We start from the raw sequence: 11,611 nt of genomic DNA on the forward strand, positions 1-11,611 counted from the left end.
ATGGGTAAATTTGGTGGAGAAGTGAGGAGAAAGGGGAGAAAGTAAGTCAGGACAGAATCTCAATTTCCCCAATGTAGGAGCAGTGTGGGAAGTGGAACAGCACGTTTTGGGTTTTAGTTTCTCCGGCTGTCTGGATTAATTTGTTTTAGTTCCCTATAGTTTTTTTAAAGATAAGTCACTTATCGTGTTCTGTGCATGGACGAGCTGACATAATGGGGGAGGTTTGTAAATGTAAGTAGAAAACATTGTGGTGTTGGATAAGTTTAATTTTACATTGCATAATTTTACTTTGATTTCGATGGTTGACATTTGATTGTTACAGGACGATTGGATAAGCCCGACCTGTAATGTGATATGTGATAAGAATTTAACCATGATTCCTATCGAAAATAAGCTGGAGGAGATGACAGAATCGGCTAGAAAGCGCAATGAAAGAAAGTTGGCGAGAAAAAGGACAAAGATTATCAGTTTGGTGCAGAAAGATGCCGGACTTAATGTGACCGAGGTTCCGGCGAGGGTATGTGATATGCTATGAAATGAATAGATGATAAGAGCTTTAGCAATTTATTTATCTAGTGGCTAATTGTTTGGGGCTTTGGTCTTGCGAATGGAACTACAAAGAAAGATATCAAAGAAATGTTCAGAAATCCTGAAGAAATTCGATACTACAAGGATAAAGCGTATTGTTTTATGAGATATGTTACCACAGATGTGGCATCGAATGTGAAAGAGCTGTATGAAGAAGAGTTTTTCAAGCTAGCTTTACGAGACAAGAATCCAGTCAAGAGATTTATTGGATTTATTAATGATGGTATTTTGATTAAAAACACTGACAGTGGATTTGACGAACTAATTAAAACTAATTATGTAACTTGCTTTGTTTAGAGCCACCCCCAGAAGATTTGCAGTTGATAGCCAGCTTTTCAAGTTCTTGCCCCTCTGGTTTACGTATTATACCCGAATTCGTTACAAAAGAAGAAGAGGAATTGATTTTATCAAGAATTGACCCAAGTCAAAACGATGGCAATCATGAAAATAAATCGGAAACGGAACCTGAAACAATAACCAAACTATTGAAACATCGATGGGTTCGCCACTTTGGATACGAGTTTAGATATGGATCTAATGATATCAATTTCGAAAATCCATTAGCTGACAAAATTCCAAGTTATTTAAATTCTGTTATTGCAAAAATGGTGCAGAACGAGTTTGTATTTAAGGAGCCTCCTCAGCAGTTAACTGTCAACCAGTATCGGAGTGGTCAAGGTATACCAACTACTTATTGTTTTGTGAATTCATACTTAGCTATTCACCTGTTAATTATTCAGGAATTCCACCTCATGTCGATACTCACAGTTGTTTCGAAGGCCCAATCGTCTCTCTCAGCCTAGGATCTGAAATTGTGATGAATTTCCGGCGTGGAGATGAACTGTACTCGACAATTGTACCTCCTCGGTCTCTCCTCGTGATGGATGGTGATGTTCGGTATGTACTTACACAATAAACAACAATTTAGTATTTCATTCCAAAACTATGGTCTTTGATCTTTAAATACAACTTTGATCTCTCCAGGCACGGATGGACTCACGGAATTGCAAATAGAACATTTGACCTTGTTCCAAGCTGTGGAATCGATGTGATGCATAGAAAAACAAGAACGTCTTTCACATTTCGAAGACTACGAAAAAATCCAATCTGTTGTTGCTTGTAAGAAATAAGTTTATTTCTTTTTATGACGAGACAATTATTTATTTCTTTTTGCTGAACTTCAATATAGTAGTTGTCGATTGCTTACAGATTTCCAGAAATGTGTGACTCCCAGCAGGGAAAAATTAGTGAGGAAAACGCATCGAACTTAGAAGACCATCTTGTTCACAAAGTGTATGAAAATATCGCTCCACATTTTCATGAAACCAGACACACACCTTGGCCAAGAGTCAGAAACTTTATCGAAAGCATTACAGAAGAAGGTGCCGCGATATTGGATGTTGGTTGTGGAAATGGGAAATACTTTCATCTCAACAGTAAAGCCATTCAGGTATTTTATTTACCAACTCCATTTCGCGTGAATTATTTTGAGCTATTTATATAGAATGGTTTTTTGTAGATTGGAACCGATATGAGCACCGGACTTTTGAAAATCTGCAGAGATAGAAATTCGCAAGTTTTAAGGGCTAATGCTTTACAACTCCCCTTTCGAGACGAATGTTTTCATGCCGTGATATGCATAGCAGTTTTGCATCATGTTTCAACCAAGGTAGTATACTATCCGCGTGCGCATCACATCATTTCTAAATAATTTTGTAAACTCTTTAACATAACTCAATAACATAACTCCATAACAGGAACGCCGGCTCATTGCACTCGCCGAAATTATGCGAATTCTAATTCCTCATGGTCAAGCTTTAATCTACGTCTGGTCCAAGGATCAGCGCCATCAAGATGAAGAATCCGTCTATGCCAAACAATCCGCATCCTCAACAAAAAGCTTGGTTGACCCCTGTGATGCTAAATCTACCGAATTTTCATTCATCCATATCCACGAACGGCAGTCAGATTTCTCCCAAAATGACGTCCTCGTTCCATGGGTAAACGTTAAAGATGACAAGAATCCCGTCCATCATCGTTATTATCACGTTTTCGACAAGGGTGAACTGGAAGATCTGGTCTCCTTATTAGACCCACCCCCACAGATACTTGACTCTTATTATGACCAGGGAAATTGGGTAGTTAAAATTATGAAAGACAAAGTAAGTTGATAAATAAATGACAATTCCACATCATTTTCAAATTAAAAATTGTATTTGTCTTTATTCAGTCGTGCGTGAATAATAATATCATTTATTAACAGCGATTGGTTTTAACGTAGTCTTAAATCAAATATATAATCATACATTAATGGTTAACATATTTTGAAATAAACAACAATCCGATTTATAAACCCTCGACCAAATCCTTCTGACAAAAGTAATCCCCAATCAGGTAAATAAATAAGTTAAGTGCGTTCAAATATTCGCTAGCTTGGGAGTCAAGTTCTCCCCAATTTTTCTCCTCAAGTGACACCTCTTTCAAATCGTCTGACAATTTGTCAATTTCATCATTGTCGCCTTCACATAACAAAATTCCTGCGTGCTTTAATTTGGCACAATACTGACTACGAAGTGAGACCAGAGTTTTACAGATATTTCTAACGTCTCCCATCGTGCTTGGGTCCACGGGTTTGTCGATGCAAGCCAGAAGGGCGTACAACCATTCACCCTGACACTTGTTAGCAAATCCGAACCGAGTTATCCAATCGGCCTGGAAGTAGATGAGGTTCTCGATCTGGGGCTGGGTCAAGACGAGCATGAGACTCATTAAAGGCTGACATCCGTCGTTGTTGACGTGTTCCTCTGAAATCGGTAGTTTTTCTGGACTGGAAGAAGACGTGACATCACTGGTCGTGATACTGCGTGGACTTAGTGGGGTCTCGTTTGTACTGGCACTTTCTGGATCAGGAGGGGATGGGAGCGTGATGATGGAACCGGGTCGGCTAGTATGTTTTTTGAAGTCGGTAAAGTAATCTTCCACAATTTTATGGACGGAGAGATTGGAGGCTCCACCCTTTCTGGACTCGACGAGTTCTTCGAATTTGATTCCAAAGCAAAATTTTAGCCAGACGACTTTGTTTCCAATTTCGGGCTGCAAAATTAGATGATTGATTATGATTAATACAGATTTGATGGTACTGAGAATATCCCGTAAATTGATATTCAATTAAGTCTGCCATATTTTATCTTACTAGTTTAATGGAATCAGCTTTCAATCGTGTCACCCTTTTTTGCAACAATTCCCTCCACCGTTCCACTTTGCATCGCAGTAACGAAAATTCTCGTACGTTGGTATCTCTCCATTCCGTTGTCGGAGAAAAACTAGACATAAATTCCTTAGCCTCCAAATTACCATCGGCACATCCCTGTACAACAAACATAATCAAAATTATTAATATATGTATATGGAAAAAGTATGTAAACACAAATTTTTATATTTTCTATATACCTCTTTAAACTTTTCTACATAATTTGCACTGAGTTTGAGCCCCTTCTTCGTTTTGTTCTTAGCGATACTGCTCACTGCGACTTTCGGCGTGTTTCCTCTCTCGTTCATGACCATCATTAAGTATTGAGAGCCATTCACGGGGGCGGAAGTTCCATCAAAATTTTCCAACTCGGTTGGATCAATTCCGATAGCACGTCTCCCTAAAAACTCTTCGTCTGAAGAATCACTCTCCTCTTCAGATGTTGATGACGAAGATATATCCAATTTCTCCGTATTGTTTTCGAAACTGCTGCCCATCTGGTGCCTAGTACTGGGTTTATCGGTGTCTTCGACCTTTACTGTACTGTCAGCAGTAGTAGTCGTGGTGGTGGTAGTGGGGACTGTGCTGATGGGTTCTTGAAGACCTTGATTCGATTCGCCTTGATTTTTCGACTTTGGTTTTGCCTTGGATTTCCCTTTCTTCTTGTTCTTGCCAAGATTAGGAGGGTGAGCAGTTTTCTTTTTTGATGTAAACTCCAACTCGGAGTCGGACGAGTTGAGTTTTAGCATTTTTAAATCACTGCTTTTTTAACTATAGTTTATTTAGTTAACGGAAAAATTAATTAGCGTTGCAACTCGCACATTGCAGTGTTTTCTTATTTGTTGTTCCTGTCAACTCACTGTCACTCACTGTCAACTCGTTAAACCGTCTCACTTTGCCCAGCTGAATTTGAATTTCGCGGCTCTCAGCCATTCTTACTGTGTGCAGAATTCAACACTTTGCCGAGCAGCGTGGTCGATTTAGATTCATCAGCACGAGAAGGTAAGAAATTTTACAAATTTTAATTAATTTAGGATAATTTTGGTAGTTAAAAAATAATGAATTTAAATATTGTAAAACGTGTGTGTGATGCGACAAGTAAAAGTTTAGCGAAGTACTTTAGCTAAATTACGAAGGAATTAAATTTGTACAAAGGTTGACGTCTCGCTTTGAATTTATCATTCTTATTTTCAAATTGCAGGAATTAAGAGTAATTCTTGTAACCATATAATAAAATGGCTCTCCGACCTGCCCTCAAACCCCGCAGGGTGAAAAAGAAGACGAACAAGTTCATTCGTCATCAAAGTGACCGATATGTTAAAGTTAAGGTAAGCAGGCTGTGAAATTACAAAATATGTTAGGTTAAAATTTTTAACTTAAAAATCTGAAATATAGAATAAGAATAAACACCCAATTAATTTATATCACAGGACAACTGGAGAAAACCCAAGGGTATTGACAACAGAGTGAGGAGGCGCTTTAAGGGACAATACCTTATGCCTAATATTGGTTACGGTACTGCTAAAACCACCCGTCACATGCTTCCCACTGGATTCCTTAAAGTTTTGGTCAACAATGTTAAGGTGCCTTTAAATAGTTTTTTTTAGGAAAGACAAAATATAATTTGTAATGCTAAATTTAACTGGGTTGTTTCGTTCTGCTGCATAGGAATTGGAAATGTTGATGATGCAGAACAGAAAGTACTGCGCTGAAATCGCCCACGGAGTCTCCTCCAAGAAAAGGAAACTAATCGTCGAGCGAGCCCAAGAACTCTCTATTCGTATCACGAATGGAAACGCCAGACTTAGGAGTGAAGATAACGAGTAGATTTTATCTCGTTGTTGTAACTTTAATACTAATTTTTTTGAAATAAAGGGACGCACTCCTTTAACGGCAAAGAGTTGTTAAAATTGAATAATACATTTGTTCCTCAATTTTGGTACAAAAATTACACAATAGAATATTAGAACAAATCTGAGGTTCTAGGTTAGTTTATGTTACTTATTAGTTGGTCAATTGGAAGAGGCTGTTATCATCTAAAATAGTAACCTTGTCCTTTGAGATGGGAATTCTGAGTGGTACGGTAGCTATGCTTTGTGGGAAGCGACGAACAGCTTTTTTTGGGTTTTTCTTACTACGTTTTACCACCTGCAATTTCTTTGGTGGTGCCACCACAATTGTAGTACGTGCAGTTGTTGAAGCATGATTAGCATTTTTTGCTTAACTTGTTAGTGGTACTTGTAATGTTGGGTTGCATTGATTTCGGCTTGTCTGATTTAACAGCACCCTGCTTTCTCCCACTTTCACCCGTTACTACATGCCCATCATCACCAGTTCCTCCCTCTGAATTCTGAACTGGTTCCATCATCATTATCGATTTCTTAACTGTGTCACATATTTCCCGATGGTGGTTAATCGAAACTGGGAATTGCTCTTTGTTTCCGGTGTTTGACAGCTGCATAGCCTGATTAATACTACTTTCATCACAGCCTTTCTTGCCTAATCGACCAGAACCGACAACATACTCGATCGGACTAAGTATTTTGTTAATGGTGATGGATGGCTTTGCAAACTGAGGTAGTGGTGCTTTCAACGATCTACGAGATGATCCTCCTCCTTGTGATTGTAAAGGTTTTGGCCTTGATTGTTTCCGAGTTTCGTCCTTTGGGCGGAAGAAGGGTGTTTTCGCCAGTAGCTCTGTTATTCGTGGGTCCGTGTCCTCGTCATAGTAGCGAAGATTATCCTTCGGCCAAGGAATATCATCCAGGACGATGACATCTTCGCCTTTCATGAATTGTTGTGGTGCGTGAGAAAATATTTCTTTGACGGGAGCATTTACATTTCTTCGATAATTTAGTCCATCCAGAGATGCAATTGCAGAAGGACCGTACGCATGATGTACTGGTGGACTTGGAGTACCTTCGAGGTCATTGAAAGGTCGGGGCCGTCGTGAAGAATCGGGATTGATACCGATAAGTCCGTTTGAAAGGGGACGTTGATTCATAATGTGATGATTTTCTTGGAACTATTTAGGAAATAATTACATCATCAACATGCAAATCTGCAAATCTGCAAATTGACATGCAAATCTTGCACTTTTCATGCAAATCCTTTTGTACATAGTGGGGTCATAAGTTCTCGTGAATGCATTTCCGGTAATAAATCCCAAAGTATTAGAGCTATCTGTTCGAAATTTTTATGGATTAACAAGGTATTAATATTGTTTAGAAATCATAACTTCTTTGTCAAGATTTCGTCCACGGGCAATTAGACAAGACATAACTCGTGACGGCCACAGGTCGATCGTGGTACGCGCCAATTTTCGTGCCAAAAGTATTTCAGACTTTTCACCGTTGGCAAAAAATTTAATAGAAAAAAAGGCCAGATATTTGTTGTACAGAAGTCTGACATCCGTTTAAGTATGCGGAAGTCAATACGAAGTCATCACCTTGGTGTGAATGGGAGCAAGTTGGCTGGAGAAATGAAATCTCTGTTTTTTACCGCAAAGGGTACAAGTTGAAGCCAAGAATTATTTTCAGAGTGTCCTAGAGACAAACGTTAATAACCTGAACCCTGGACCCTCCGAAAATCGACATTGGACCTTTCAACAAGAATCTGCTCATGCGCAAGGTGCAAAATTGTCCAAAACTGGCTTCAGACGAATTTTCATGACTTTTTTTCATCCGTAGAACGGTGCTCAGTATCTGCAGACCTTAATCCCCTAAATTATGACTGGTGGTCAAAATTATAGGTACAAGTATGCTCTAAATTTCACCCAAGTGTGGAAGGGCTGAGGTCGCACTTACTGAGGATCTGGCGCTTTTCCCAGGAAATCCGTGCGTGCCGCGATCGAGCAGTTTTCGCCACGACTTATGTCTTGTGTACAAGCCCGTGGAGGAAATTGTGAAAACGAAGTTATGATTTCTAAACAAGATTAATACCTTGTTCATCCACAAAAATTTCTATCAGATAGCTCTAATACTTTGGCCTTTATCACCGGAAATGCATTCACGGGAACTTATGGTCGGACTATGTATACGCACATATATTTACTTCCCATGGGAATTCGGTATATTTTACGTACTATAATTTTGCATGCATTTAAGTAACGCACCTTATACACGGAATTGGAGCGATTTCTCAACCACGCAAGTTTGTCCTTGTAATCGTCAGATCCAAGCCAACTTACAATTTTCTCACTCAGTTTTTTCTTTTGCCCTGTTGAAATTCTTTAATAGATGAAACATAATTAAGTATTATGATAGTTAAGTTTGGAATATTTATATACACCATAAGTCCATAACACACACACACCTTCCATATGTAATTTGATACTTGTAATCCTGATGCCAAAGATCTGGATCGGGAAGAAATATTGAAGTTTGTGGACATCCGCGACACTTTACGCGTTCTGGAGGGACGTTATTTCTTCTGTTACAAATTAATCAATTAATTATCATGCTAAAATAACATAAATCTGAACTTATTATTATAGTTCCAGTCACCTAGTGGGAGGTCGACTACTCGTTGGTCGTAGGAGGTTCATGTTAATCAAGGGATAGCCCTCCTCACCCCACTCATGCAATTCACCATTTCTCAACGAAGTGTATTCATGCAAATCTGGCATTTCTTGAAAGTCACAACTTTTACTGTGTTTGACAGGACATGATAGAAATGGTCCGATATCTGTGAATAATTCTCTCTGGTGGCATCCGGTGTCATCATCACTCATCGCGTCACGACGACGACTTTCACCAGCAAAGCAACAATCCCCATTTAAATGTCCGTATTTTGGGACACGTTGCGAAGGATCTGCCCTGCAAATTAGCCTCTGAATTGCCTCGGTTTCCTGTAATTCCATCAATTTCCGGATGGTAGCAATAATGATGGGATTCTCTCTTAAAGCAGACACGGGTCTATTTTCAGGACAACTTTCACCACCCGCATTTTCATCATCATCACCACTTTCAGTATTGACACGATTTCCGGACGAGCTGTCGTTCTTCGTGTCTTCTTTAACGCTGCAACTGCTATCTGCAAAATGGGCAGCGGAGCTTCTTAATTGGTCGCTTGCATGAGTAAATCTGGAGGAGAAAGTCGTCCGGGGAGTTGAGTGTTGTGAGGTGCGTTTAGTGGACAACTGCTTCATCAGAGACATGCTATTATTCAACTGACTAAAGTCAATGAGGAGTTCTGGTTGTGCTTGCATGTCTGTTACACTAAATATATGGTTGACAATTGGGGTCAATTAGTGGACGTATTAATTACTAACTATATGAATGGTGTAAGTGATATATGCATATCACTTCGCTTTATTATGAAAATAAGATTTAATTATTGACACTTTAATTGTTGGCTGCTAATTCTCGTTGGTATTGTAATTTGATTGTAATGTTGACCATCCATGTGGTATGTCTGCAGGGTTGTTAAAGAGACAGTAACTTGATAAGTCAAGTTACTGTCTCTTTAACAACCCTGGTATGTCTGGATTCATATTGGATTCAGACAAAATTTGTAAAATTTTTGAACCGTTAGCAACAACGACTTATAAGTTTTAAAATGCATTCAAAGTTTTCAAAATTTGCAGAAAAATACACCTTATGTATTTGGTCAAACTATAAACAAATCCGGAAAAATTATAAACAATTTTGAAACTCAATGAAAAGAGAGCTATAAAATAATTTTACAGCTAGTTAAAGGAGTTAATTTAAGTACATACATCCCACTCATTTATGCATATTTTAAATATTCATCATTGATGATGATGCTCAGATATGCAAACCCATGGGCTTAATTAATACATAATTCTGTAAATGCTAAGGAGTAGAAGGTCACTACTTGTCGGGCCCCGATTTCGATCTCCTTTGGATATGTTGTAGTACTACATGAGTGTAGAAAAAGTGAAGGAGGGTTAGACTCCATGAGCCCATTTACGCCCGCCACACCCCCTCAAAGGCGCCCAAACCCCCAGAGTTGCAGCACTAAATCCATTGCCAAAAATCGAGTTTTGGTCAGATTTTCAAAAAAATTACATTTTTGTGATCCCAGATAGTTGCTCTATCATATCCAATAGCAAACTCAACTTTCTTGAAATTTTCAATATTTTCGAAGATTTTCTGACCAAGGGTTGAAAAAATTCGAAATTTTAAAAAAGTTGAGTTTGCTATTGGATATGATAGAGCAACTATCTGGAATCACAAAAATGTAAATTTTTTGAAAATCTGACCAAAACTCGATTTTTGGCGATGGATTTAGTGCGGCAACTCTGGGGGTTTGGGCGCCTTTGAGGGGGTGTGGCGGGCGTAAATGGGCTCATGGAGTCTAACCCTCCTTCACTTTTTCTACACTCATATAGTACTACAACATATCCAAAGGAGATCGAAATCGGGGCCCGACAAGTAGTGACCTTCTACTCCTAAGTTTACATTGGAAGTTAGTTATAATATATTAGATAAAATAATGCTTTCACTTTTGTTTGATTTTATTTGAATAATTTCAAAGCCGGACGCAATATTTTTATATGATGATTAATCTACTAATGAAGAAAATTAATATTAAAATATGATTAAAATTAACAATTGAAATTTTTTTGCCCTGAAATAATAATCAGTTTTAAATCATAAAACACAAAATATGCTCAAACAAGTTCTAATATTAAATACAAATTTACATTTGAGGAATTTAATTTTTAAATCATCCTCATTTTCATTCAGTCACTGTTATCCAGCCCATGGTAAGACGTTTCAAATTTTTCATTTCACTGGTCTCCCAATCATTAAGTTATACTACTTACAATTAGTGTCTGTCAACCGAGGCATTGAGGCAAATTTTTAAAGTCCGTCGCATAAATTTATAGAAACGAAATAGATCGCATATCTGCAAAAACCTACTCATATCACGACAGCCCAGCAGTAGCAGCAGAGAAATGAAATGATGCATAAAAATCATGAATTTCTTTCACACTCTTCATCACCACCATATCGGAGCGAAACAGGCATGAATTTCACTCAGAATGAAGAAAGGAGAGACCAAACCATGCATGAGAGCAAACCCGTATTTCATCTCCTCTCAGGAATACATAGTCAAGGAATCTCTCAAGTCGAGTGCTTCTCTGCTGGCACAACAAAGAACAGGGTGAGCAGCAGTGCATGGGAGAAAGCACGACCGACCGACCGGGCAGCAGAGTAAAAGTAGGGCAGGCACGAACTCAACCTCCGATAGACTCCGTCTGCTGCCCTGCTTCTAACTTCATATATGAACAAATCGTGCCAACTCCATCCAGCAAAATCTCTCTGCTTACCCACCTTGTCTCCAAGAGAGATTCGCAAAGAATTCGCAAACTGCCTCACCCCAATGGCACGAGATGGGAGTGGAGGTTACGAATTCTGCAATATCGTACAGTCTCCACTAACCCCCGATCGTCACGTTGCTTTTGCACGTAGGTACTTACTCTTACTCTTATTTTTGGGCGACGCCAGTTTTCGCAAAGAATTTATCCTCCAGAACAAAGTAACAAAATTTGGAACAAAAAATTTACCGAATTTTCACCTTAAATTTGTATCCACCCTTTGTATCCCTCTACTTTCTCCAACTTTCACTCGCTCAAATTCCATCATATTTCATCCCTTATAGTTCCATTTTCTAACATGAAACCAAATTTCATATAAATTCATGAGCTAAATGTACCCAGTTCACCAACATACGTACTAGACATCGACCATATGATTATGTTTGGGTGCATTTTTTGCTAACGCAATCCATCCACCACCAGCA

At 38.7% G+C, this 11,611-nt stretch overlaps 4 protein-coding genes across 4 annotated transcripts; 2 read left to right on the plus strand and 2 right to left on the minus strand.

Annotated features, from left to right (window-relative positions):
• Nucleotides 1–90: 90 nt before the first annotated feature.
• LOC110860039 (alkylated DNA repair protein alkB homolog 8) lies at nucleotides 91–2,854 on the plus strand. The gene is made up of 9 exons (XM_022109099.2): nucleotides 91–231; nucleotides 323–517; nucleotides 577–811; nucleotides 886–1,266; nucleotides 1,329–1,485; nucleotides 1,573–1,707; nucleotides 1,798–2,038; nucleotides 2,108–2,257; nucleotides 2,346–2,854. The coding sequence occupies exons 2-9, from the start codon at nucleotides 374–376 to the stop codon at nucleotides 2,757–2,759; spliced, it is 1,857 nt and encodes a 618-aa protein (XP_021964791.1). The 5' UTR covers nucleotides 91–231; nucleotides 323–373; the 3' UTR covers nucleotides 2,760–2,854.
• LOC110860041 lies at nucleotides 2,784–4,723 on the minus strand. Its single transcript, XM_022109101.2, has 3 exons — nucleotides 4,039–4,723; nucleotides 3,782–3,955; nucleotides 2,784–3,681 (listed from the first exon to the last, which is right to left on the minus strand). The coding sequence occupies exons 1-3, from the start codon at nucleotides 4,585–4,587 to the stop codon at nucleotides 2,935–2,937; spliced, it is 1,470 nt and encodes a 489-aa protein (XP_021964793.1). The 5' UTR covers nucleotides 4,588–4,723; the 3' UTR covers nucleotides 2,784–2,934.
• On the plus strand, nucleotides 4,718–5,753 carry LOC110860042 (60S ribosomal protein L32). The gene is made up of 4 exons (XM_022109102.2): nucleotides 4,718–4,840; nucleotides 5,040–5,166; nucleotides 5,269–5,421; nucleotides 5,507–5,753. Exons 2-4 carry the CDS (start codon nucleotides 5,074–5,076, stop codon nucleotides 5,663–5,665), a joined length of 405 nt encoding a protein of 134 aa, XP_021964794.1. The 5' UTR covers nucleotides 4,718–4,840; nucleotides 5,040–5,073; the 3' UTR covers nucleotides 5,666–5,753.
• Nucleotides 5,740–9,240, minus strand: LOC118438921. Its single transcript, XM_035859813.1, has 4 exons — nucleotides 8,344–9,240; nucleotides 8,153–8,269; nucleotides 7,953–8,067; nucleotides 5,740–6,863 (listed from the first exon to the last, which is right to left on the minus strand). The coding sequence occupies exons 1-4, from the start codon at nucleotides 9,045–9,047 to the stop codon at nucleotides 6,045–6,047; spliced, it is 1,755 nt and encodes a 584-aa protein (XP_035715706.1). The 5' UTR covers nucleotides 9,048–9,240; the 3' UTR covers nucleotides 5,740–6,044.
• Nucleotides 9,241–11,611: the final 2,371 nt, after the last annotated feature.

The sequence above is a fragment of the Folsomia candida genome, unplaced genomic scaffold (genome assembly GCF_002217175.1).
Source record: "Folsomia candida strain VU population unplaced genomic scaffold, ASM221717v1 Fcan01_Sc028, whole genome shotgun sequence".
Lineage (NCBI taxonomy): Eukaryota > Metazoa > Arthropoda > Collembola > Entomobryomorpha > Isotomidae > Folsomia > Folsomia candida.

Coding starts and splice junctions, on each gene's coding strand:
- LOC110860039 (XM_022109099.2), top strand. CDS start 374: ATGATTCCTATCGAAAATAAGCTGGAGGAGATGACAGAATCGGCTAGA. Junction 518..576: donor TGACCGAGGTTCCGGCGAGG/GTATGTGATATG, acceptor TTATTTATCTAG/TGGCTAATTGTTTGGGGCTT. Junction 1,708..1,797: donor AATCCAATCTGTTGTTGCTT/GTAAGAAATAAG, acceptor GATTGCTTACAG/ATTTCCAGAAATGTGTGACT.
- LOC110860041 (XM_022109101.2), bottom strand. CDS start 4,587: ATGCTAAAACTCAACTCGTCCGACTCCGAGTTGGAGTTTACATCAAAA. Junction 3,956..4,038: donor ATGTAGAAAAGTTTAAAGAG/GTATATAGAAAA, acceptor TTTGTTGTACAG/GGATGTGCCGATGGTAATTT. Junction 3,682..3,781: donor AAGCTGATTCCATTAAACTA/GTAAGATAAAAT, acceptor CTAATTTTGCAG/CCCGAAATTGGAAACAAAGT.
- LOC118438921 (XM_035859813.1), bottom strand. CDS start 9,047: ATGCAAGCACAACCAGAACTCCTCATTGACTTTAGTCAGTTGAATAAT. Junction 8,270..8,343: donor AGTAGTCGACCTCCCACTAG/GTGACTGGAACT, acceptor AATTTGTAACAG/AAGAAATAACGTCCCTCCAG. Junction 6,864..7,952: donor GCTCCAATTCCGTGTATAAG/GTGCGTTACTTA, acceptor TTTCCTAAATAG/TTCCAAGAAAATCATCACAT.
- LOC110860042 (XM_022109102.2), top strand. CDS start 5,074: ATGGCTCTCCGACCTGCCCTCAAACCCCGCAGGGTGAAAAAGAAGACG. Junction 5,167..5,268: donor ACCGATATGTTAAAGTTAAG/GTAAGCAGGCTG, acceptor TTTATATCACAG/GACAACTGGAGAAAACCCAA. Junction 5,422..5,506: donor TTTTGGTCAACAATGTTAAG/GTGCCTTTAAAT, acceptor TCTGCTGCATAG/GAATTGGAAATGTTGATGAT.